This window comes from Oculina patagonica, chromosome 7 (genome assembly GCF_052425735.1).
Source record: "Oculina patagonica isolate OP01 chromosome 7, crgOcupat, whole genome shotgun sequence".
Lineage (NCBI taxonomy): Eukaryota > Metazoa > Cnidaria > Anthozoa > Scleractinia > Oculinidae > Oculina > Oculina patagonica.
The window spans coordinates 629,767-655,151 of NC_135764.1; the positions used below are offsets into that span (position 1 = coordinate 629,767).

At 38.9% G+C, this 25,385-nt stretch overlaps 1 protein-coding gene and 1 non-coding gene across 5 annotated transcripts in view; one reads left to right on the plus strand and one right to left on the minus strand.

Annotated features, from left to right (window-relative positions):
• LOC144659757 (transformation/transcription domain-associated protein-like) overlaps nt 1-25,385 on the minus strand; it is a 79,317-nt gene that overhangs the window by 36,705 nt on the left and 17,227 nt on the right. For 2 of the 4 annotated variants that reach the window (XM_078520252.1, XM_078520255.1), the window contains 61 exons: nt 25,096-25,166; nt 24,903-25,006; nt 24,166-24,289; nt 23,544-23,691; nt 23,086-23,171; nt 22,789-22,900; nt 22,115-22,195; nt 21,755-21,853; nt 21,371-21,445; nt 21,178-21,204; nt 20,911-20,958; nt 20,608-20,694; nt 20,231-20,327; nt 19,997-20,061; nt 19,803-19,859; nt 19,260-19,364; nt 19,085-19,150; nt 18,713-18,802; nt 18,350-18,478; nt 17,773-17,886; nt 17,242-17,334; nt 16,961-17,031; nt 16,802-16,850; nt 15,980-16,036; nt 15,823-15,890; nt 15,106-15,217; nt 14,601-14,690; nt 14,034-14,198; nt 13,491-13,573; nt 13,241-13,310; nt 12,821-12,904; nt 12,290-12,397; nt 12,087-12,160; nt 11,654-11,753; nt 11,265-11,372; nt 10,933-10,980; nt 10,519-10,590; nt 10,328-10,429; nt 9,929-10,028; nt 9,747-9,793; nt 9,571-9,645; nt 9,106-9,183; nt 8,785-8,845; nt 8,442-8,529; nt 8,273-8,359; nt 7,377-7,453; nt 7,173-7,291; nt 6,821-6,880; nt 6,604-6,746; nt 6,029-6,194; nt 5,751-5,798; nt 5,393-5,644; nt 4,829-4,945; nt 4,594-4,713; nt 3,889-4,032; nt 3,264-3,425; nt 2,668-2,826; nt 1,967-2,058; nt 1,787-1,863; nt 1,434-1,492; nt 1,236-1,331 (listed from right to left, as the gene is read on the minus strand). In XM_078520252.1, the coding sequence (XP_078376378.1) occupies nt 1,236-1,331; nt 1,434-1,492; nt 1,787-1,863; nt 1,967-2,058; nt 2,668-2,826; nt 3,264-3,425; nt 3,889-4,032; nt 4,594-4,713; nt 4,829-4,945; nt 5,393-5,644; nt 5,751-5,798; nt 6,029-6,194; nt 6,604-6,746; nt 6,821-6,880; nt 7,173-7,291; nt 7,377-7,453; nt 8,273-8,359; nt 8,442-8,529; nt 8,785-8,845; nt 9,106-9,183; nt 9,571-9,645; nt 9,747-9,793; nt 9,929-10,028; nt 10,328-10,429; nt 10,519-10,590; nt 10,933-10,980; nt 11,265-11,372; nt 11,654-11,753; nt 12,087-12,160; nt 12,290-12,397; nt 12,821-12,904; nt 13,241-13,310; nt 13,491-13,573; nt 14,034-14,198; nt 14,601-14,690; nt 15,106-15,217; nt 15,823-15,890; nt 15,980-16,036; nt 16,802-16,850; nt 16,961-17,031; nt 17,242-17,334; nt 17,773-17,886; nt 18,350-18,478; nt 18,713-18,802; nt 19,085-19,150; nt 19,260-19,364; nt 19,803-19,859; nt 19,997-20,061; nt 20,231-20,327; nt 20,608-20,694; nt 20,911-20,958; nt 21,178-21,204; nt 21,371-21,445; nt 21,755-21,853; nt 22,115-22,195; nt 22,789-22,900; nt 23,086-23,171; nt 23,544-23,691; nt 24,166-24,289; nt 24,903-25,006; nt 25,096-25,166 (5,766 nt within the window). Of the gene's footprint in view, nt 1-207; nt 327-482; nt 579-1,235; nt 1,332-1,433; nt 1,493-1,786; nt 1,864-1,966; nt 2,059-2,667; nt 2,827-3,263; nt 3,426-3,888; nt 4,033-4,593; nt 4,714-4,828; nt 4,946-5,392; nt 5,645-5,750; nt 5,799-6,028; nt 6,195-6,603; nt 6,747-6,820; nt 6,881-7,172; nt 7,292-7,376; nt 7,454-8,272; nt 8,360-8,441; nt 8,530-8,784; nt 8,846-9,105; nt 9,184-9,570; nt 9,646-9,746; nt 9,794-9,928; nt 10,029-10,327; nt 10,430-10,518; nt 10,591-10,932; nt 10,981-11,264; nt 11,373-11,653; nt 11,754-12,086; nt 12,161-12,289; nt 12,398-12,820; nt 12,905-13,240; nt 13,311-13,490; nt 13,574-14,033; nt 14,199-14,600; nt 14,691-15,105; nt 15,218-15,822; nt 15,891-15,979; nt 16,037-16,801; nt 16,851-16,960; nt 17,032-17,241; nt 17,335-17,772; nt 17,887-18,349; nt 18,479-18,712; nt 18,803-19,084; nt 19,151-19,259; nt 19,365-19,802; nt 19,860-19,996; nt 20,062-20,230; nt 20,328-20,607; nt 20,695-20,910; nt 20,959-21,177; nt 21,205-21,370; nt 21,446-21,754; nt 21,854-22,114; nt 22,196-22,788; nt 22,901-23,085; nt 23,172-23,543; nt 23,692-24,165; nt 24,290-24,902; nt 25,007-25,095; nt 25,167-25,385 lie in introns of all 4 variants that reach the window. The other 2 variants (XM_078520254.1, XM_078520253.1) reach the window with 2 other exon arrangements.
• Nucleotides 7,756-7,828, plus strand: Trnas-acu (transfer RNA serine (anticodon ACU)). Its single transcript has one exon. It is a non-coding gene; the product is annotated as a tRNA-Ser (tRNA).

Consider the following 25,385-nt stretch of genomic DNA (forward strand, 5'->3'; position numbering starts at 1 on the left):
ATTTTCAATAATTACATTAGGTAAGAGTGTTAAAAAGTTTTTCTATCTGTTTATAGTTGCGCCCGTTGAAACTACAATCCATTCCGCACGGGAGTACAGAAAACTGTTTATTTAAGGCCAAAATATCGAAAAGTAAAATGTTGACATCAGCTGATAGAACCGTTTTAGTGAATAATTCAACGTTAATTAAGTAGAGCAGTATCTCACCGCCATGTTTTCACAATAGCTTTCATGTCATGCAGACTCGTGGATCGCCCAACATTGGGAGGTGAAAGTCCCGTATGAATCTGAGCCGCTTCTTGAAGTTCCATGATTTGTTGTGCTGCCTGAAGATAACAAATGAAAACAATCAACGAAAATACACAAATAAAGAAATTACAATAAGCAGCAGGATCGGGAAAACAGTATTGAAGTCGCATTTGCTAACTGACACCGATAAAACTGAAGACAATCGCAGTAACAGGGGAAAATAAAAATCCCACCTGTAAGAGAGGAATGTGTTGTTGCGAGATAACTGGAGGAAGTCTTCTCCACTGACGGATTGCTTGGGTTGTGGAATGTTCAACAAGTTTGTCGACCTGTGTAGCAAACAAAAAAATAAATCATCATAAAATTACCAGTACCGTAATAATTCGATTTAGCGCCCTCCTTCCAATAAGCGCCCCCTTCCGAATAAGCGCCCCCCTTCGAATGTGTTTTTGTAAATAAGCGCCCCTATTCCAATAAGCGCCCCCATTCTTATTAGCGCCCCCATTCTTATAAGCACCCCTATTCTAATAAGTGCCCCTATTGTGGATAACTGGCCCTACTGAAGTCACTGACGTCAACTAAATAAACTCCTGACCGTTCACCGTACAGTTCATGTATATATTTACTGTTAAAATGAACAATTATTTTTAAAGTAACTGAACCTATAACAATTTCTAACTGTTACAGTTCCTGTTATTATAAGATACATTTGGTTGTTTCTCAAAAAATTAAATAAGCGCCCTGTCTCGAATAAGCGCCCTCCCTTGAGGTGCCAAAAGTAAATAAGCGCCCCGGGCGCTAAATTGAATCATTACGGTAACAACGGTATTCTGATGAATAGCGTACGCTATCAGACAAAAAGAACTTCTTAGAAAATGCGTGACAACTGATAAACAACCCAAGGTATACACGCGTGACGTGATAAGGAAGGTTTACAGCGCTGCTGTACGCTATAGATTGCGTGACATGAAGTAAATAGCACCTACCATGTTGAGATGTTGATCATCTGGGTGACAAATCGCAATGTAGCCTCGATATAGGTTTAATTTGTATGCAATGGATTCTGGAAAGTTCACTTCAACCTGAAACATAAGTTGTCAAATTTAAACGATAACATTATATGACAATAACGAAAAATATACGCTTTAGGAAACGAATATCTTTATGAATTTATTTATTCTTACCTGTGCGAGAGCATCTTTCATGGATTGCCACTCAGGGACGCGCCATGCACTCTCAAGAACTAAAATAACAACAAAAAAATGTTTCACTTTTATAGCATGTGTATCTTCATACTAGCGCAGTGCCAAGCAACAACTCCAGTAGACACTTTGAGACAATTATATGCAGCAGGAGATGGTTTCAAAACGTAACGTGCTCAACGGAAAGGTTGCATTCAATAACTTTATCTTAATCATTTTAAAACGCCGACATTGATCAAAACTAATGCAAGGGGTAACAAACGCAATTCCCCCCCCCCCCCCCCCCCCCGCCAAAAAAAAATATAACAAATACAGTAACTGTCAAATGAACTTACCAAGGAAAGGATTTGCGTGACCCTTGGTTTTTCCAAATTCCATCAACAAATCCCACTGACCGAGTTCCTTGGAACAACTGAAACAGGAAGGAAGACGCAATATCAACATACAAATACTCCTCAGTCTAATACTGAATTCGTATTTCGAAATAAAAGCTGATTGTAAGGCAAGTTATTTACCTAATCCAGTGTTCCTCCCACAGATTGTACTCTGATGTTAACTGAGGGTTGGCTGGACCTCGGTTATGTTCATCACGAGCCTTGCCCATCACCTAAAGAGAATGAAGAAAGCATGGACAGCACAATCAGCCTGGCCAGAGCAAATAGATCCCGTCTCTGACAGTTGATTAGGGACTTTTAGATCGAAGTTCGAGTACGACTTTTGAATTTTAATCCCGTTACTTTCTCAGAGCCCTCACTCCTCTCTGTTGCTGACCAGTTGGAAAGAAGACTATCGGTATGAGATTGGTGTGAAATGTGATGATAATCGAAAGCGTAAGCATAAGGTTTTGAGAAGTCGTACTCTTCTCCGATCTGAAGGTGCCTATTGAGTCTCGGCAGACAGCCGTCCAACACTGACAGAATTACTACATTTTGGCATGCACTGGCATAAGTCGATACCGGTTTAAGCCCACAAGACTAAGGATGTTGACACGGACATCAATAGGTTAAAGACAGTGCTGGGTTTTAAGCAAAGTCGCTTAAAAGAGGCTGGAATGAGAAAACCTTCATTTAGCCTTGTGAACTGTGAAAGGTTCTATTACAAAACACTCACAGGTACAGCAGACTCGCAGAGCGTGTAGCTGGCCATAACTGCGAGCCATTCATGAAAACGCTGCTAGTCGCTGTAACATGTTGTGCATGTATGTGATCATTCTTACCACTTCATAAGCAGACTGCGCCTGTTCATAGAATCCTTGAGTCTCGTAAGCGATAGCAGTGGCAGTCTCTGGATACCGACAGCGCTGCTGCCACAAGCCACCCCACATGTCCTCTTCATTCAATAATGAATACATCTCGGCTAACGCGTCCAGAGTTTCCTTATCACAAAGAATAAACAATTACATATCATATGAGTCAAATACATACCTACAAAGAACAGGAATTCATTAGGAAGTGAGGATGACTAACGATGGCGAGGATGGAAATGGATTACAATAATTATGAAAAAACTTGAAAACGCGCAAAGCTAACGTATCTCTCGCATTCCTCATTCCTTTGTTTTAAATTTCATTTGGCTGCTGTTTGCAAGGCTTAACTTCATGTATTGATGAAGGTTTGAATGGAGACAGCACTCTGCAAGTCAACAATAGTGTTTCTAAGCTGTTTTATTCAACTTACAATAAAGCTAACCAAAAAGCTGGTAAACACCAAACAGAGAGAGAGAGAACAAAACTGCAGCAATATAGATCAACAAAGATAAGTAGAAGAACGCAGATATGGATAACACAGACGGCTAAAACGTTTTATTACATACATGTTGGTTGATCTCTGACGGATCCTCTTCAAATGGTGAAAAATCAATAACTTGTTGCTGCTGATATGAAATCTGATGATTGGAGTATTCCTCGCACAAACTGGCATAATCCTCAAGCATAAGACCTGACCGATGCCACGAGTTGTGTGTTTTACCAAGATACTACAAAACACAAACACTTGATTAGATTTTCACTGCACTTTATATGTCAGTGCGTTCTACTTTATAAACAGAATTAAACCGAGAAACATACAACATGCACTAAGCAAGCTGAAACCAAAGGGAAAAACAAAGTTAATAAACATCGAATTGCTGGGGATGGTTGTTCAAAGGATGGATAACGCTACCCACTAGATAAATCACTATCCAGTGGATAGCACGGTTTTGCTAAGACTTATCCACTGGATAATGAGTTATCTGGTTAACAGTTACTTGCCCTCTCAACAACTGGTGCGAGGCCTGAATTATTATGAATTAGTATTTAATTCCTTAGAGTGTCAAAGAACGAATTTGAGAAATTTTCTTCACTTTCCAGTTCTCACAAACTTTCATTGATTTCATCCACAGACTCGAATAAAAAGTACAAAATGAAATGGGTTAAGCGAGTATAAACTCACGATCCTACCTTGAGAATACATGGTCGGATGGGAACACAGGGGTTACACTTTGACACTCCCTCCAGAATCGTGTGAACTGAGCTAGGAAAAGTATCAACTTGAACCAAATGACTTCCACTGCACATGAAAGGGCTGATCTCACCAGCAAGAACCTGTAACAGAAACGAGTAAACAAAATAGATATGTAAAAAAAGGTTTAATGTTTTACAGCTTATAAGCGAAACTGTATGTCCTTGCTACCAGAGGTGGGTATGCAGCTTATTCGCTTGGTTTAACGTTTAGTTTTCTTTGGTTGTGGAATCAACTAGTTGAACAAATTCTCTCACTCTGAATGGCCAGCAAGGTGTTAGACTTTTTGGCGCGCGTTGGAGATGAACATGATTTTCTAGATTGCATGATCCTCGTAGGATCACGGGAAACTTATTTAATCTTATAAGTGAACTCCACGTCAATTTTTACTTACAAGTAACCTAACATGTCGGTTTCTGTTAACTTTGTTTCTTTTCATACGTGATATTTTGCGTCGAATAAACCACCGTGTCAGGCAATGAATTCTGTTTCTATATTATTTTTCCAAACTGTTGCCGTGTATTCCAACTTGTAAATGATCACACTTGTGATATCTAAAGATAGATCTTCAAGTAAAAAACTGAAAACGAACTAAAAACATTTGTTTGTTTGAAGGCGAGAATCAACATATTTTAATGTCTTACTTGTTGTTGTTTCTCGGTCAGCAGATTCCACAGCTGAGGGAACAGGTCTACCCACACTGTATGAGCAAGATTGGAGTACCTGTGACACAGCTGAGCCATGGGTCCCAGAAACGAGGCGGTCTGTGAAGAAAGAGAGAGGGAAATCGAATTCTAACAGGTTTTCTCCTTTATAATGATGTCAGTAATTAACAGAACTCCTCATAACAGTTCCCAGTGCGGCTTGTTTATACCATACCTTGAACTCACGAAGCTTGTCAATGAACTTCCCGTGTTTTTCAGCCAGTAACTGGACAGTCTCCAACTCCTTTAGTCGGCTCGTAACAGCTTCTTTGTCCATGGCGGTGAGTAGTTTCTGCATCACAAAGGAAAATCAAAATCTTACTGACAGGATCGAAATGAAACTCTGGTTTTTGCAGCTCAAGGGAAGGTTATCAGGGTTATTTTCCCGCTAATTGTAGTTTTCAACGAATAAGAAACATTCTGGTCGGGTTTGGGTTCAGTAGACATTGTTTTATTCTTTCAACCTCCGTGTTTGGATACGTGGAGGAAAGTAAAATGGGGACCTCGGCAGTGAAACCAAAAATGATAACAGGGCGTAAAAAAAGGTTCCGACCCTGTCCCCCTCCTCGCCCAAACAATAGATCACCACTCCTCCTCCCCCATAAATAAGTGGTAAGAGCATCTAACCAGAATCTGAAAGGTCATGGGTTTGACTCCCGTATATTAAAAACGTATATTGACTTCCTGAGTATTTCGCCTTGTGTCAACTTCAATTTTATCGATTCGGTTACTTTTGTACCTCAGAATTATCAATCTCAAACAGGCAGAGTGCTGCATCTTTCTCTTTCTTGCTGTCTGCAGCACCGCTGTCCGTCTCCATCTTTTCCTCTTTGTTTTCCTCAGGAACTGTAGCCTTCTGCTGAGCATGCGCAATAATTTCCTTACTCGGTTGGTTGTCAGAGGCTCGGAGGACTGACGTCACTGATGGAAGCATGCTGAATGTACTGGAGGGTGTAACAGGCCTCTCACATGCAGACACGGCTAGGAGAAGCTGATACAAAGACAAAAATTAATGTGTAACTTAGATAGGAAGTACGATATAGGCATATAAATGACAGTAAATCGATCCGTTTTAAGCTAAATGTGCTTTTGCGTACCTCAATACATTGTTTAATCCAGAAGTGAGGACCCATTGCTTCCCAGTTCTGTGAGACATGAGGAAAAAAGTCCAAAAGTGAAATCAAAGCATTGAATTATTGTCGATATGATTGCATTTTCTACTTACAACTGTACCATTCTGCAAGCAAACTATTTGCCTTCAACATGATTTGTTTCGTCTAAATCAAGCATACTTGTTTCTGAGTTGCGCGTGTGTAATGGAACCCAATTAAGTCACGAAAAAACGTAAGGGAAATTCGAACCGTCTAAATCATACCTGAGAACAGAAAATATAAAGAAGGCGATCGTACAGCTTCTTCTTCATGGTTTTATCAAAAACCTCCATAAATCTTGATCGGATCTGTGGCTGGATACATCGCAGTCCAGATAGGAATGCAGGCTCGAGTTTGGAAGCCAATTCAGTGCTGACGAGTGTCTCATCTCTGAAGCACACACAAAGAGAAAAAAAAAAAACTTAAAAAGTGCAGAAAGCAAACGATGCAACCATCAATGTTGTGGCTGGTTCGCACTTGTAAAATTATTATTAGCAGTGCTTGCAGGAAAGCTGAGCTGTTTTGTATTGTTAACTTGCCAACGCAGTACAACAGTTTCTTTCCAAATTAATCCCACGGGCCTATTTTGTAGCATTAAAATGTATATTCGTAACAAAAACGCTTTCAGAAGCTCAAAATGCTATTTCGCGTTGCACTAAAGCTTGTTTCTAGTTTGCACATGCAACCTAGTCACAAAAACATAAACTGTACATTGCAAAACGTCGATAATTTTTGGAGTATTGCGAAATTTAGTAACTAGCTCTAAATTGTTCAGACTAAAGACAAATCACTATCTAACCTGTAGACGTAGTTAACAAGCTCTAAGAACTGTGCTTGTAATTCAAAATCTTCTGGAAATCTCTTTTCGTAGTTAACCATCATCCGAACCAACAACAAGGACTTCTCTCTCAGTGTGGGAAGTCGCTGAATGGTCAGTTGTGTCTGAAACAAGACATGGACTGTTAGTAAACAGTTTACAAAATATGATACCGTTCAATGTCAGTTTAGAAGCTTACCATTTTGGTTTTAATCCAGTCCTCCACGATCTTGGTAATGGCTCGAAGAAGCTTTGAGTCCTGAAAAAAATAGCGGCACATTTATTAGATAGATGTCACTTGCGAACAGGATTATATAAACTATTTTATATTTGTTTGGCCTGAAATTGATAAAGTTTAACCTTGCACAGTCCGTTAGATTGTGAGGGTATTATGGGAGGGTCTTCTTTCCTTGGAAATTATTTTGCTATGTTTCCATTGCGTTTTGCCCGTTTCCTTCATCGTCTGAAAGCCTGGAGGAGGCTATTAATTTTGCTCCTTCCAAAAACAACAATAACACACACAAAAAGAGGCAACAGAGTAATGTACTCACGGGTGATTTTTCAATAAGTGTGGTTAGGATGATGAAAAAGAGCTTTCTGATCTCAGCGCTCATTACTCCCAGCCGACCACGGATTAACTCCAAACACAGAATCAACATGTCACTCGCACCTGAGAAAAAGAAAGGAGAAAATAAAAAAAAAAAGGTATAAAACATTAAAAAATTATATTTATAAAATGAAAAGTTGTAGTGTACCTGTGCTTTCTCCAAGAACAGCGTTTATATGATCTTTGTGCATTCTTTGTAACGCCTTGAAGAACGGATTCATTAACCTAAAAGGGAACGATTAAGATAAGATTTACGTGTACGTGGTTCATAGGGTACGAAGTGAGATTTAGGTGGAAAAAGAACCTAAAATATAAAATAACATTTTTTATTGTCAAAACGCATCATAAAAAGGTCTAAAAACTTAATCACTTGAGGACACGCTCGTTAGTTCGATTGGCACCTTGCAGCTAACGTTCACATGGTACAAAATTACACCTGGCTAGAAAGCTAGCTTCGCGCTGGGGCGTCCAAAACAAAGCGACTTCAACCAGTCATGCTTGACTTTCCTTTGTTGTGAATATCCGCCGCCTGGTTAGCTCAGTTGGTAGAGCGCCGGACTACTGTGCGGGAGGTCGTGGGTTCGAACCCCAGACCGGACCAACTTTCAGGGTCTTAAAATAACTGAGGAGAATGTGCTGCCTTTGTAACTACATCTGCAAATGGTTAGACATTCTAGTCTTCTCGGAAAAAGGACGATAACCCGTAGGTTCCGTCTCCTGTATCTTCAGTCTTCTAACAGGGGACGTTAAAGAACCCACACACTATTCGCAAGGAGTAGGGCACGAAGCTCCCGGTGTTGTGGTCTGGCCTTTACAATTGTATCTTAAATTACAGTATGTGTAAAGCGCATTTGAACATATATATATGGAAAATGCGCTATATAAATGCATTATCATTATCATTATCCCAGAGCGTAGCTTGCCCTCCAGCATGGCGGATTTTGTACCGTAAGCTGCAAAGGGCTCTTTATTATACTCCACGACTCGTGCAAAATCGCATTGGTACCGCTTAAAAATTGTTTCCATACACCAATGCAACCTCACCTATCAATGTACGAGGGATTATGCATGCAAGCTGCCTTTAACATCATCAGAGGACCATAGAAGATAGAAGTTGCTCCATTAGCAGACCTAAAGGGGAAACAATAAGAACATTACATGAAGAAACAAACAACCCAACCCACAGAATTGATGAGAATTTTAGATAAAATACCTTTCATAGTTAGTAAGTCCATCATATATCACTTTTCCAATGTTCCCGTACAAGGTTTCTAATTCATCATACTTTGAAGTTGCTGTAGCTACAAAAGGAAAAGTTACTGATTTAGGAAAACATCTTGGAGTGGTTAATGAAAAGCAACCAATTTATTACAAAGCTGGTGGAGAAAAAAAAAGACCGGTGCACAAAGCGATTGCCCTAGCCAATCAGAGTGGAGCTGCTATAAACTCAGCCAATCAGGTGATTGGCACGTGAGACTTTCCCGCGCAATGTTTGGCGTGATGGGAACGGAAAAATTTCCAGTATCATCCAAAATAAATGAATAGAAATACCGTACCTGATTCCAGGGGGAAAAGAGTCATGAGTCTGGCCAGGAGTGTGTGGATAGCACGGATGACCTGGAAAAAAATCAACCAAACATGGAAAGCAGTTAAGTTGGATTGGAGTTCACTCTGTAAGGAGCACTGTACAGTTCTCACACATGCTATATCACATTGCCTTGATAACTGAGTTGTCCTGACTTAAAGTTTCTTTAGAAAAACAAGTCTCATTCCATGGCTACAAATGAAATTCCAGTTTGGTCACGGATTTATCCACACGTAATGTCTACAATGTAATACAGCAATAACAAAAGCAGTACATGAGAATAACATTGTACCTTGGTGTTTTGGCAAGTCATACAGGTGGCGATGCCTCTTTGAAGAGGTTTAAACAGAGTCAGGATGGTTTGCTGTGGCTAAAATAATAAAAAAAACATCAGGGAATCGCCGTGAACAGTCACGAAACCAAGCAATTCATTTTGCGGGAATAGCATTTAAAAAAAAAACATGAACATAAGCAACAACTTCTGTCGTGTTTCCAGAAAGTAAAAGCATCAGTTATCTAAGAAAAGAGTTCTTCACAAGCCTTCAGAATTTCTTTTACTTTAATTGTTAACGGAATAATCCTAGCATGCTGGCGTAATTTTATCATGACAGCACTATGTTTCTAGTAATGATTCACCAAAGTCCAGATCAACCTCAGCAAAACCTTTATAACGTTTTTCATTGAAACAACATCTGAAAACTGTAAAATGGGGGAGAGCAGGTACTCTTATTGGTAAGAAAAAAAGTTTGCTGCTTACCAGAACTGACAGCAGGTAGGTTAATATCTCAATCGCTGTGCAGACATTGGCATAGTTAGCGGCTGGCGTCTGATCCTAAAAAAAAATAAAGCATTAATTTGGATAAGGACAAACCATCACACCTTGGTGAGAGAAAAATATTGACCCGGCAAACGTAATGATAACACTGTACTTACCACTGTAACAAGGATCTTATCTAACCATCCAACTCGCAAATCAGTACCTTAAAAAAGAAGAAATATAAAATAAACATACTATAATATCATCAAACGGCTTCACTTAATATATTTATTATCTCAAAACTTCTTCCTCATCCACCTCGCCCTGCAACCTAACCCCTCCCCTCGTCAGTACTTACCTGGCCAAACATCTGGTCTCAGTGCAGTCTTCAGCAGTGCCACACAGCGCCGTGACAAAGTTTCACCCGGGGATCCCATAGTAGTGGATGGTTCATTCACCTAAAAAGAAGTACACTTCATTTAGTACAATTTTAACCAAAGGGTGTATTGTTTACACTTGAACCTTTCTCCAGCGGCGACCCCAGGGCAGAACTGACTGACAGTTGTAGATAGGTGGTCCATTGCAGGGAGGTTTCAATACGAAAAGAGTAAATTAACTGTATGGATCAGTGTACGGTCGAGACGAAAATTTGAGGAGGTGGCCGTAACAGAGAGGTGGTCACTAAAAAAGGTGGCACTTAGTCGTGGTTCGATTGTAATAATTCTATTGATAGAATACAGCGTATACTTTGTTTTACCTGACAAGCAATTCTGAGTAGAAAGTTGACTACAGCATCAGCATGGTGCTTCTCCAGTGGCGATTTGATCTGACTTTCTTGAACTGCTACCCGGGCCGTGCTCTGTGTACAACGCACACGAACATTAAATGAATGACATTTAAGGTTATTGTAACCATTAAGGTCGTAACATGAAATCCTAAAACACTAACCTGAGACATTGATCTTGTTCGTTTTGTTTCTGGCGTGGCAGAATCCTCAGACGGTCGCTTAACACTTCCCACCTGAAGAGGAGAAAATATCATGTGAGAAACAAAGGAACCCAATCGGTAACACGTCCACTGTAAAGGCTAGGCCCAATTTACCACAAGGCGGAGCAACCGATCTTTTTATTCTAGACAAGACAGCATTTTGCAATTTGGAATAGAACAATATGTTATGATGAAACAGGACACTGTTTCTTGCAACTTTTCTAAGTTGTACCCTGAACCCATTTGCTAGTTTTTGAGAGCTCAAGTCAGTGGCAGCTATGAGGCTTTTAAGGAACTCACACATAACGAGCTTTAAATAGCTTTACAAAAGTTTGCGACTGAAACGGCAAATGGGATTATTGTTAACATACTTACTTGTGATGCAGTTACAGTTACAGTAGTGGAGGACTCCGTCTGCTGGGACTGAAAGGAAAAATAAATATACCTGAAATTAAGGAGTCTTATAACTGTAGTTTTTAGTCATCAGTCCACCTTTTTGCTGAATTCACTACAGTTGTTGCTATTGACTGGAGTCCCTTCTCATTCACTGAAATGTACCTATCTGCATGCAGTATTTAAACAGTCACACAACAACACAAACACACTTAGTCCATACCACACGTTTTTGACTTCAAATGTGAAATTCATGACAAGCACATCCAATTATTTTTTCCCTGCTCAGTCATTGTACGCATAAGTTGTCTTACCTCTGCACTTGTCGTCGTTTGTTCTTGATCGTCCTTAATTCGTTGCAGTTCCCATTTTAAAATCACTTCAGCCAGGTCCACAGCAAGTTTACGGTGTTCAATGGAAGCCTAAATAATAACAATTTCTATGTAAAGAGTTCATGCATACAGATCAACGTCCCAATCGCAAGGTTGTGGTTTTTCCAAAGTTCACAAAAAGCTAGACTTCATAAATTGCAAGGTAAACATGAAAATAGAATGAGACAAAGAGAAAAAATCCGAGATCCCGAGAGGAATCGAAACCGGGCGGGCGCTCTATCCACTGAACTACGAAGAAACTCATGGATAGCAATTTACCGTGCATCTTTCTTTATTGATCATGAAACTAAAATTTAAATATCGGTACTCACATTTGCAGTGAATCCAAGCCTTTGCATGGCACTGACCATGTGTTGAATAAGATGAATTCGTACGGGATAGTACACTCGATAGTGACGAACCAGTAACGTCCTGTTGAAAAGCAAAACACTGAGTCAATTTGCCAATCACAAAACTGTAGAATTGTTAGTTTTTGTCAAATTTTTTATAGTTTCTGAGTCTTTCCTCCATTGAAAAAAAAAAGCGTGATTAATTAGAAGTTCTCCAAAAGTTGTCACACATGTCCCGTTTCCATAGCGCCATAAGCATGTGTAACGTTACTTAGCAACACAGCTAAAACTTCGCTTAGGATCCTGCTGGAAACTGCTCTCTTTCTTCCAGCCGTTAAAATGATGTTTTATTAAAACAAGTGACGAAGTAAGCGTTATGTTATGTTATGTGTTATGTACAAATGACGTAACATACAGCATGTGAACCAGCTGTGCTACTGTGTGTCCTTCTTCCACGATGATTTTCTTGGTCCAGTGAGTAAGCTTCGCCTGAAACGAACACATCTTTAGTTTTATTGGCTAACAAATAAAGCAGGACACTTCAAACTGAAGTGCTTGTCAAACAAATAAACCTCAATAATAGGTTTAATGCATGGCCGTGAATAAGTTAAAACGTACGTTTCCATCTTCCATCCTGGCTGGCATAGCAGGTGTTAGGATGTCGAGAGCCTGCCTGACCACGCCCCGAGCCTCCACTGCATGCGCCTTCAGCAAACTGTGAAATACCTAGTTGTAAAAGATTCCAGATTGGAAATAAGTAAGCTGTAACAATGTGAATATCTTTAATGGTATGTTAAAATTTTCTTTGTATTTTTTCTGCCGCAAGCTTAAAAAAGAATTTCTGACTTTTAGATATAACAAAACACAAGTCACCACATGAAAGAACTGCTCAATAGCTTTCCTTGAATGGTCGTACTGACCAGGGTTTCATCCAAAGAGTTTTGAGAGTTAAAGGGCTGAGTATAGCCTGTATGCAACACTATCGTCTACATCACATGAAATACTTCTTCCAAACATAGACAAGTGCCCATTTAATGAAGATAACCACTTTGTGATTGAATAAAGCAGGCAGATTACACTATTCGACACTTTCAGTCAAGACTAATGAGCATCCACTGCACTGCACTGTACTATTTTATTTTGTTATACCTGTAAGACGATTCTCTTGTGGATGGCAAACTTGGCGATAATGTGAGCAAGCAGTAAGTGCCCGTGGTACTTGGTAGACGGGTCCTAAGACAGTGATGGACATAACATAGAATGCTGCATGAGTGTAAACAATTATCAACACCTGAACAAGAAGTCATAGATCAACAATAACGGAAACAATAAGTATTGTAAGTATTATTTAGACAAATCCTCCGAAGCACTCAAATGAGTTTTTGATTGTTATTCTCCCAATTAAAACAGCACTTCTAACGCTGTCACAACAGGCTGTCCTCATCAATCTTGTGAATAAAATTTTACAGAAAACTGTGCCCTAAGTCGATTTATAAACACAAAAGTTTTTTTTTTCCCCTCGGCCTGCCAGTTAGCAATGAGGAAGACACTTAAATATAATGATCTTACCACACACTGTTTTGGTAACAAACATGGCCACGCAAATGTCATCAGGCGACGCAACTTGATGCCTTGCCGTCTTTACAGAAGAAAAAAAAACCAGCATAGATTATTTTGTGGAAATGAACAACAACAACAGTAACCATGTAACTATTGTTGGTAAAAAAATTTCTTTCTACCGTTTATTTACTACGTAATAACAAATTCATGCAACTGAAGATTTTGTCTAGAAATTGTCACTTGACTTGATTCGACTTACTTGTTAGCAGCATCATGGATATGCTGTGACGCATGCTCCACAAGCAAAGCTGAAAACTGCAACAACAGAATTCGCACAGCATCCTGAAATTGCAAAGAGAATTGAACCTGTTTAGTTACAGACTTGAAAATTCTCCAGTGAGATATAAAGCAAATAAAGTCAGAACATCACACTGTCACATTGTCACGCTGTCACTCTGTCAGAGTGTCACGCTGCCACTGTCACTCTGTGACACTGTCACACCTACATAAGAAACCTGAGATACGCAAGGAAAACAAGGTACATGAGTACATCACACTGTCATCATGTCACTCTGTCAGACTGTCACGCTGTCACTGTCACACTGTCACACCTACACAAGTAACGCGAGATACCCAAGGAAAAAACCGGTACAGGTTTAAGAACCATTGGCTTTGGGATTTCACCTCATTGACCAAGAAAACACCTTAAATCTGATCCGTGAGATGATGATGTGAACAAAATCCCAGGAAGATGCACTCATACTTTTAAAAGTCATATGTAATTTAAATGCATGTGACTTACTGATGTTCCAAATGGATTATCTGGATCCACGACCTTGCAAACAAATACACTGACTACATTTTCATTGCTGTCCTGTTCAGGGCTGGGGGGTCCACCTATCAGAGCATCACCCTCACCACGCTCAAACGACACTTGGAACATAGGGATCAGCACATACTGCAAGGCCTGCGGAAACAACAGACATGCTTTAAAAAAGAAAACAAAATCTAATGTGACACTAGAAGGCAGATAAGACTACAAAAAAGATGAGAAAATTAAGTGGTCGGGGTTATAGCGGACGTTACTGCATTAACTGCGACACCTGCAAAATTAACAGTCAGATCTTCATAAAGAGCGAGTTACTAAGTACATTGGTGATATCTACTGAATGTGAATCTTAAACAATCAACAATGACCCGATAGCTATATTGGGTGGTTTGGCGTGATCTTCTGTAAAAGCTCCTGTAAGGAAAAGATCACAACTTGAAAAACGTACAGCCAGCAATCAAGAAAAATTTGCAGAGTGCAACATTGGTTACTCTTGAAAGCGTTTCTCATTCCTGTCAGCAAATTCCTGATTGCACATACCTTAGCTTTGAGTTCTTGTGGAAAATTCTGATCATGAAATAGTTCCACAAATTTGAAAAACACAGCTCTCTTTTGCTCCACTGAGTAACCCTGAGTGAAAGAACGTTACAATTAATAATAAAATAAACAACTTTCCAGCCTCCTTTATAATTTATAAATAACGTTAATCAACTAGGGTTTAACTTCGGTTCTTCATATTGTTAAGAAGCTTAAAGTATAGTGACTCCCCCGTATGGGATGTTAGTCTATTACAGATAGACCCTCTAGCATTTGGCAGGTTGCTTCAGTAAATTGCCTCTACCCAAAACCCATTTTCCCCATTGGGCAGAGAGAGGAAATGTGAGAGTAAAGCGCTCTACCCAAAAACTTTAGATATGGCCCCAGACTTGACACAAACTCCAAACCCCTGGAACTTGAGCTTTCTTATCCCTATATTACCTAAATGAAGACACTTAACAGTGTTTGGGTAACTTTGCGCCTTAGCAGGGGTGATGACGTTTCCTACCTTGGCGACTGTTTCATCTAAAAATTTCCTCAGGAAATGGAAATCAGGCACGTGCCGGATGGTGAACACACGCAGTAACTGGAACAGTAATTCCACTTCTGATGGGCGGTGCCTACAGTGGATAAAAGAAGCAACGTTTGTTTCAAAAGAATCAATCACGATGACTCTTTACTATTCAGCCTTTACAGCAGGGTGTTCATTAGGCATCGGGGACGGAGATTTTTCCTCTTTTTGTATAATTTTCCCCCTAATTTTTATCTTTCTTTTTTTTTTTTTTTATAACTTTTTATTTTTTTTTTTTTTTTTTTTTCTCTTCCTCCCCTATAATTAAATTTAAAAAAATTACAGTGGCATATTCAAAAAAATTGATTCTAGTGTCCTTCCTTACCATAAGTTCTGAGACGCTATTTTTTTTTTAAGTATTTTTTGCCTTTTACAATAACTTAATACATTCAAAAATATATTGTGGTGCAGCTTTCAAAAGTTCATGAACTTCCCGGATGACGCACTTTACGAGAATGCACACACTCTTTTCAAGCATATAAGTGAATAATTTCATAGTCAAAAATTCAAAGCAACAAGAATATTAGTTTCCAAGATTTCACAAATAATCTTATGGGCTCAGTGCACTTTGGTCTTACCAACACTGAAAGAATCAGAGTTCCATACTTAAAACATGGCACTACCCTGTCCCTTATGGTGTCTAGATCAACTTACTTGATATAGTTCAGCAAACACTTGGCAAGGAGTTTTGGTTCTCTCCAGCGATGGATCGGCGTTCCATCCTAAAATACAATAAATACAATGTTGAAAACACCAGGCTACATGGATTTCAAAGAATAGCAAAGTATTTCAGGGCAGAACATCATTGTACCTTCTTGAGCCTATCCTGGAAACTGCTTGACACCCAGATTCGTCGTAAATGGCCAATCTAGTACAACAAGGAAAAACAATAAGATTTTACAAAGTTCAAATAAAAGAACCTTTGGTAAATTACAGGGTCATTAACCTGCGACCAAGCATTTTTTTCAGTGGTAAGTAGGGAGGAAGGGCATGATCTCAGATTACAGAATCACTGATAGCCATGATTTTAGAAGCTAAAAGCCAATGTTCAATAATGGTTTAAATTGTAGAACAGTACTTGATAAATGGTTAGGAACTCGTTAGGAAGTGAGGATGACTAACGATGGAAATGGACAACAATATGCATGAACTTGAAAACAGAAGGCTTGTGAAGATGAAGTGTTCAACATGACATGAACATGGGACAAAGAAAAATTCTGACTCCCCGACGGGAATCGAACCCATGGCCTCCCAGATACCGGTTGGGCGCTCTGACCAACTGAGCTACGAGAGACTCGTTGTGAGCTGGGCCATTTTACTAGGTTGATATGTGACACGCGTCCTGCATACTGCTAGGATCAGCAATGTCGAAATCATCAATTTTGTAGTAAATAATAAAGATGGTAATTTTTTTTTTTTTTGGTGAATTTTGCTGCAGATTTCTTAGCAAATTTGCAAATCTTGTTGCAAGGTCAAAAATACCATCTGTCATTGTGTGAGAATTGATAAAGCGTGTATTTTGAATCAATGGACCATTTTTTGCATTTTCTACGATTTCGTTTAATACTGGGGTCTTTGTGAGGGAAAAACGGCAGTATTGATGAGGCCTTTATTTAACAAATCAAGTTCTTACCAAAACAGGGTGCTCTGGAAGCCAGGAATCATTAAACTTCACCAACAACCTGTTAAAAAGGATGCACAAAGGTAAGAATGCACATGTCCTGCTATGTTATCGAGGGGGAAGGAGAAAATGTCTACACACAAAAAGTAGAAAAAAAAAGAGCATGTTAACCTGATGATCTGGATTCCTTGATTTTGTAACTCCATCTTTTTTTGAACGGCTGAGACTTGGTCTTCAGGAGGCTAAGAAAGAAAGAAAGTATAATGACTTAATAATTAGAGCAATACTTGTTTGTATAGTATGATCGTCAAGGCGAGAGTAGTTATAAATAGCACTGTTGCTGGTGACTGACGTTTCGATAACCTAAGCGGAAGTCGTCTTCAGGTCTGTTATTTGGGAATGAGTGAATATGAACACATAAGAGCATTACTTTAACATTAAATAAACTTTACCTGTGGAATGCTAAAAGTGCTGTTGACGAGTTTCAGCGAATGTGCCTCTAATGTTTGTCTCAAAGGTTTGGAGGTGTCCTGGCTGAGGACATACTTTGGAAAGAAATAAAAGGTACAATGACTTCATTATTAGTACTGGAGGATTGTTATGTACTGTGAATGTTAATTAAATTTAACTACAGTCAACTCTCTCTTCAGGACACTGTCAGGACCAGCTAAACCTGTTTGTCTCAGAGAGGTATTCGTCTTATAGAGAGTTTAGTTACAGTAAAATGACTGAAAAACAGTAGTTCCCTCTTAAAGTTAAACGAAAGTTGACTGTATACAGCATTACATTGTGGTAAATTTAGACAACAAAATACAAATATTTAGGTGAATGAGTGACTTTGAAGGGCAGAGTTCGGTAGACTTGTGACAGGAATAACTGACGATTGGATGTGCCAAGCTGTTCCTTTTAATTAATTACATAAAGGGAATAAGTGTAGGGAGAAATTTAATGCGAGTTCGTTTAAGAGTGTCAATTTTTCTTACCATCAGTAGGCGGTTCATTTGAGAGCCTGCAAGCTGCAGTAAGAAAAAATCCACTGTCTGAGTGGGATAACGAATCAAGAACTTCAACAGCGGCCCTCTTAACGGACTTCCAATCTGAAACAAATTACCGGGGTTAACTAAAATTACACTGTCACTTTTTATCAAGGTTACATGTATATGAAATTAGTCATTTTGCCATGCTGGAATGTTCTGTACCATGTACCTATTTCTTTTAGGTTGCGAAGTCTGTTGCACTTTGAAAAGATAATTTATTTTCACGAGAGGGTCGAAAGTAAATCACATTCGCTTCTTTGCATTACTACACTTAGTGACAAGTTTAATTGCACCTTTCGATTGAATCGACTTGTTATAATCTCTCATCTGAATTAAACAACCCTTGGTATTTCTGATCCTATTCTGCTGTCACTATTTGCAGGTTTGGGGTTCTCCCGGCTTTAATCAAATTTATATTTACACTCTTCTCCCTTCTCAACCATTGCTTCGGTCTTTACTCCTTCTTCATTGAACCAGCAATTCAAATAACAGCGTCTGAGTGTAGTTCATATTCCTTAGTTACCTCCATCAGAAGAGCTTTTTCAACCTTGAGCACCAAGGTAACAAGCGGTTCAATCAGTTTTGAGGATGCCGCAGGAATCAAGTAAAACATGTTGATGATAGATGCGCAGATTTTCAACTCCTGAGCAAACTGGTAAAGCAAGTTAAACAAGACATGAGAACCTGCTAAGAGTAGTAAGTAGTTCCTACCACACAGTATAATTAAGTGGAAACAAATAACAGCACGTTTCTAACATACAAGCCAAGGGCTCCCACACCAACCCCTTTCTCAGGTCACACAAGTTCAATATAAAGACGAGATGAGAAAACAGTAGACATTTAGGTCTATTAACTTTCTTTATACGTTCCATATCAAGTCACTTACATCTTCAGGGGTGTGGTTTGTTTTCCCTGCAGCTTGTTGTGACTGAGTAGTACCAGCTGTAATCACATCCATCCACTTTTTCAAGTGAGCCTTGTAGCAAAGGAAGACACGAAATATAATGCAAACTCCATACACTTACAGCTCACAGCATAAATCTACATGTAAGCAACAAAAGGTTTTGGGAAAGGAGAGGTGGAACATGGTGCTGTAGGGCTATTTCACTGGTCCCTGTTTCCTGAACGTATGAGCCTCCCCACGTCTTCTATTCCTACTCCCCTCCCCCTCTCCTCTCCCATCCCCATAAAGTACTCCTGAATAGTTGAAATGTTGCTTACAAAACCTCAACTTAAGTTATTGTAACAGGAAACCTACCAGCAGTTGTTCACAGAGTTTCTCATTAAAACTGCCAGGAAAGAGCTCCATCAGATGAGACAACCTCTGTAAGACAAAAAAAAAAACAGTCCAAAAATTAATATATGTAACAAACTTGTACTAAGAAAGACATTTATTCAAGGAAAGCCATGCCATATTATTGCAAATGACTGACCTGGATGAGCTGCAAGTTAAGACTTCTGTAGTCTCCTAACTTGAGTAGCAACGGTCTGATACTCATGTGAACTTGTTCCATGTCAACTTGAGTTCCTGCCATGAACTGAGAGAAATACAAATACAGATTAAAATTTGTTTGATGACGTTCTCATTTCAAAATCTTATGGGAGATGCAGCCTCTATAGCATTATCGATTAAATTACTGGTTGGTTGGTTGGTTGGTTGGTTGGCCGATTGGTTGGGTGGATAGTTGATCGGTTGGTTGGTAGATTGATTGATTGATTGATTGATTGATTGATTGTGATTGATTGATTGTGATTGATTGATTGATTGATTGATTGATTGATTGATTGATTGATTGATTGGTTGGTTGGTTGGTTGATCAGTTGGTTGGTTGGTTGGTTGATTGATTGATTGATTGATTGATTGATTCATTGACTGATGGATGGAAAGAGTGATTGAACAAGCAAGTAAACAAAATTTAACAAAAGCATGGATCATGGATTATACTGAAGACCACAACAATTAACAGCCACAGTACCTTCTTCATACATTGCTTGGCAGCCTCCTGAATTTCTGTTGTAGGAGAATTCAAAGCCTGTAAAAGATAAGTTAAAAACATTAGTTTTAGTGTCATTGTTTAAGAACACAAGAAAACGAAACAAAACACAGCCATTGACGTCTTTTTTAAAATCAGGTATGCATATATGTTTTTATTTTGGTCGCTGGATTTACCTTGTACAATACATTAAAGATCTTGTCTTTCACTTGAACAATGTAGTGACATGCGGTCAGGGCATCTAGAAAAAACACAATATATCTGGCTGGTAAGAAATTGAGAGACGAAGACATGACCAAAAAGATTAGAATATCATTCTGCCAGTCCAGAAAAAAAAATGAATAAAAGTGTTATTAACTTCGCAGCAGGACCATATGGGTGAATCTTGAGCCGAGGTTGTGAATACTTACTTAGAGCACTTTTCCTGAGAGGTGTTAGTGACTGGACTGTTTTATAGCAGGGTAGTTTAAGAAGCTGTGAGTCATCTGCTTCACACAGTGAAAGGAGCTGAAATCAAACACACACCAAATGTCACTGCAAAAGCGACTCCTTTCGCATCATTTTTCCCTTTCTCCCATGCTTTGCCTTTTGCTCTTTCATATTTTTCGTCTGGAAGTGGCCACAAGAGTCTCTGCAGCATCTTGGCCAGGCAGGAGTACAACTTGATGAATAGGCTACAACTACCATGTATGTATTACCACATTTCTTATAATGTTAGTTTAATGACAGGTTTGTTTCTACATTGCATTCATTAAGTTGACAGTTGTTTGTTTTGTTATTAACATACCTCATGAAAGAAAACTTTGTGTTCCATGACAGTCAGATCCATAGTAAATAACCGAGGATTTAAAGTCGTACAGAATGTGTTGCCATCCTAAGAACCGAAAAACAACATGACAATATATACAAAATGCAAATGTCCTGTGTAAAAACATTCCTTGCCTCATACTATATGGCCCCTTTGCTCCTAACAGGTACATGGCACAATATCCACCATGCCTCAGCAAGGCGGATTTTGTGCCCTGTGACTATTAACTGCAAGGACCCATTCTCAGCTGCTTAACAATAACAAAATACTCCAAATTCATACCATTAACGCAATCTGTGTGTTCACTGGTTGGTGACGAAGCAGGTGTTTCTAAAGAGGAAATAAAACTGTCATGATTAACTTGCACATGAACATCTTAGTTAATGATACAAAGAGTGTACTGACATGAAAGAACATCACCAGACTATGTAATAGGCTCAAATGCCAGTCGGGCTGTTCCTCTTTGGGTAAAAAACCTAGACTTTCAAGAGAGAGCAGCAGAAAATTAATTGAGCTTAACTATCTAAACGACATAATTATAACATTTACCTTTGGTGGAATCATGTCCTCCAAAATCTGCAAAAAAAAATCAAATTAAATAAAATACAGTGAACAAAATTAACAACAATGAAAATTTGTTCGCGATAACACGTTTGGAGAAATATGGAATGTTGGGAAACGTACCCTAGATGCAACTCATCGACTTGTTGTAAGACGTGACATGAAAACTACGTAAACTTACTGCTTTGTGGGGAAGCATGATGCTGTGAACAGAGGAGTTGTAAATCTTCGCAAGTACAGATACAGAACATTGGGCCTGTGAATAAAAATGTACATGTATCATGTAAGAACTATTCAAAGTCTGCATGGTTTTACTGTAAGATATTTCTTTAATACATGATCACATGAAAGGAAAAACAATGCGTTTGATAATGACAGTTGACTTATTCATGTCTTAGAAACAAAGAGTACAATGTTAACGCTTTTCCAGACAGGTTTGTGAGGAATGTCATACTTATGAAACTTAGGAGACTTTACATTATATATAAAACTAAACAAAGAACCAAATCTGTTCATAAGAACAGCACAATCTGTATTACTGAGGTTGAGTGTATTCTTATTATACCTGTTGTCTAATGGTTTGGTTTGGTGAAACAATCTCTCTGACAAGATGTTGTGTCACAGATGGCAGCACCCTCTCTCTTACTGATGCGATATTTGGCTCCTGAAATCAAGTTAGCAAACATTACACTGTGTGGTTTAGAAAAATATCCATACCCACCAACAGAGGGTCACTGATATTCAAGGGGACCAAAGTCCCAAAAGCCAAATTTAAAGGGGTAAATCATCGCTGAGGAGGAGAATATGAGTTCTTTTTTCTGGGGCAATAACATTTCTCAAATTAATGTTGATCACACTCCAGCAGCTATTCAGATCTTAACCAACAGCTAAAAGCCATTAAGACAGTGGTATTAAATAAATGTACCTCGCCAGCCTGTGGTTCATTACACTGCTTAAGAAGAGCCTCTAATGTCTGCTTTGCGCTATCAACCGTTCCAGCTGACACCTATAAAAACAAAGAAAATTTAAATCAGAAAAATATCACTCACAACTGCTATTTTAAGTATTCACGTCAATTTAAATATTCACAGTTTTGCATTGCACAATACACCAGTACAATTTTTGACCAACAGATGTGGTTTGAATCTCAAAATGTTGGTCAAAAGGGCGAAATGAAATTTAAGATATAACAATAACCCATTGTAGTCTTGCAATACTTTGGATAAAACATCTTACATATAGTAGAGAGATTAAGAGTTAAACGCAACAGTTTTATAGGAGGCGCGGTGACCTAATGGTTAGCGCGATGGACTCCAGATCGAGCGGTACAAGTTGGAGCCTAGCAGAGGGTCTTTGTGTTGTGTTCTTGGGCAAGACACTTTGCTCTCATAGTGCCTCTCTCCACCAGGTGTATAAATGGGTACTGGCGACATAATGCTGGCGGGATCCTGCGATGGACCACCATCTCATTCAGGGGGGAGTAGAAATATTCCTAGCCACTTAACACTACAGAAACCAACTATTTGGATAAGCTCCAGCAGTATGGGCTGCATGTCTCAAAGGCCTCCCCTCCCCCCACGCCCAACAGTTTTGACTCACCTCATTTGTTAGATCCATCATTACAAAGCACAGCGCATTGATGAAACTGAGCTGATGTTCAATGACCCACTGAAGTGGCATCCTCTTCATCAAGAAGTTGATAGCAGTACATCTAAAGATAAAAAAAAAAACAGATTTGTACATATAAACAAGGTTGGTAAGTGTTGGTAGGTGTTTGTTTTTGTTTGGGAAAAAAAAACCCTGACATAACTAAAATAGCAGCCAGATAAATAATAGCAATGGATTGAAAATGGAATATTGCAATTTCAAGAGAATTTACTGCAGTCAATAGCTTACCCTCCATTCTTGGCAAACCAAGCCCTCTCATAGCAACATCCACAAAGCTTTTCAGACAGGTATTCAAACAAAGGCAAACGAGCAGCCTGTAACATAAGTATAAGAGACTAAGTATTCTAGAAAGTTAACTCTTATGCTTAATTCTGCTACATCCAAAGAAAATATTAACAAATGCAAATACAGTATACTGAAAAGACTTAAGTGACTACAGTCAATGTTTTAGTTGAATGAAAAGCAATTCCCTTCAAATGTATGTCATCAATCTTTTTTAATCAAACTTATGGCTGCTAAGAAACAATTCTGAACAGATCCAAATGCCTACTACTTCTTAAATGGGGATACAACAGTGGGCCCTTATGACCAGTTTAAAAAATTTAAACAGACATCAAGTCACCCTTTGCCTGCAATATTTTACAAAATAGCAAACTTTAAAATAGCAAACTCCTGTGCCTAGTTACCTTATAAGGATCCCCCGTTATAGCAGTTGCAGTTTCAATCATTACAGCAACAGCCAGTTCACCAACTTTGTAAAATTCTTTGTCCTCCATAGCCATCACTGCTGCTATGGCATCGACCATGGCATGGATGTCTATTCCTTTGCGATTCCTATATGGTTAAAAAATAATATCAATGAATAAGGGAAGTGGTCATAACAAGTGTACTTGACAAAGACCCACCTAGTGTAGGGGAAGGGGGCTATGCAAGATACCAACCTGTCTGATAAGTCAAATGGACAAAATGTATTGGCCTCAAAATTTGAGTTGAGACTTTCATATTACATGTAGGTGTGCATGAAGCTTGCATTGCTGGAGAAATTGCACAAGGAGGTTTGAATCTTTTTCTTAGTTTCTACTCCTGATAGAGTGGGGGCTATATGACACAACAATGTACAAACAAGACACCTGGTCCATCTTTTAAGGTGGGAAAGTCGGGGTACATGAAGAGACCACCTGTCTTTTTGCAGTTTGGTGAGCCCTGTCTGAGTACAATAGTTTTGACCATTTCCCTAAATGGTTTCAGTACTTATGCAAATGAATTTAATAGGTGATTTGTTTTAAAGTCCCAATTTAACACTGTTACCTTGCTTGTGGCTTTATTGGACAAGGGCCAGCCTGCTGAACAACACCCACAATTGTGTAATGCCGCACAATTTGTGAAACAAAAGGAACTGCATCTGACTTCAACTCCTTGATGGTGCCAGACACTGGACAGAAAGAAAAATGCAAACATTACAGCACTAAACTAAGGTGACGTACATTTTTCTAATAATAAATAATAATTATTAATCTAGAAATAATAGGAAGAGCTGAGAACTTTTAGGCTGCGTTCAGTCTCAGTCTTAACAGTAATGTTACTCTTCAGCTTTTGCAATGATAGGAAACAAACTTATTGTTCTTCATAGTTCTTTCTTCTTCCATTACTGAAGACCAGACCATCCATAGCTTCGCAATGATAGGAAGAGCCAAAAAAGACATCTTAGCCAGAATCCAATGAATGCCATAACTTTATTTGTTGCACATGCAACTGACCATTCATTTTCATTGCATTGATAGGAAGGGCACACCAATGACATTGGCACATTCAACTTGTATTTGCTTATTTGATGCTTAACAGCGACATGACAACATAGAAAATACAGCCAACAGAGTCACAAAAAGGTTCGAGATTAGCAATGATAGGAAGAGCTAAATTTGACATAATGTACAATTTACAGAACACATCTTGTTTTTAATGCAAATGTTTATTAACTGTTGACCTTGATTTGGCTGTCACAAAAACTAACGTATTTCATAATGTATAACCAATGAGACCCTTACACAGTGCGCCAGTGATGGCTTGCTCAAACACCTTTTTAGAAGGCTCATCAGCACAAGGTGGGACAGCTGTCTTGTTTACATTGGGAGGATTCCCTGTTCTAAAACTGAGAAAAAAATTCAAAATGTAGGTCATAGATTCGTTTAAAGTTCAGATCTATTATAACATTGGCAGCATACGAGGCTTTAGAAATACCTTTTGTGTGTCAGGACTTGATGAAATATAGATTCAGTGTCTTCCAATGACATCATGGCAATTAGAAACGACTACAAAGAAGAAGAAAAATGTACAAATCACAATGACAGCTACATGTAAACTATACATGAGATAGACTTAAAGCAAACCCACATTTATATGTGTGGAAGGCATGGTGGCCTAATGGTTAGTGCGCTGGACACCGGATTGAGTGGTTCGAGTTTGAGTCATTGTGCTTTGTTCTTGGGCAAGACACTTAACCCTCACAGTGCCTCTCTCCACCCAGGTGT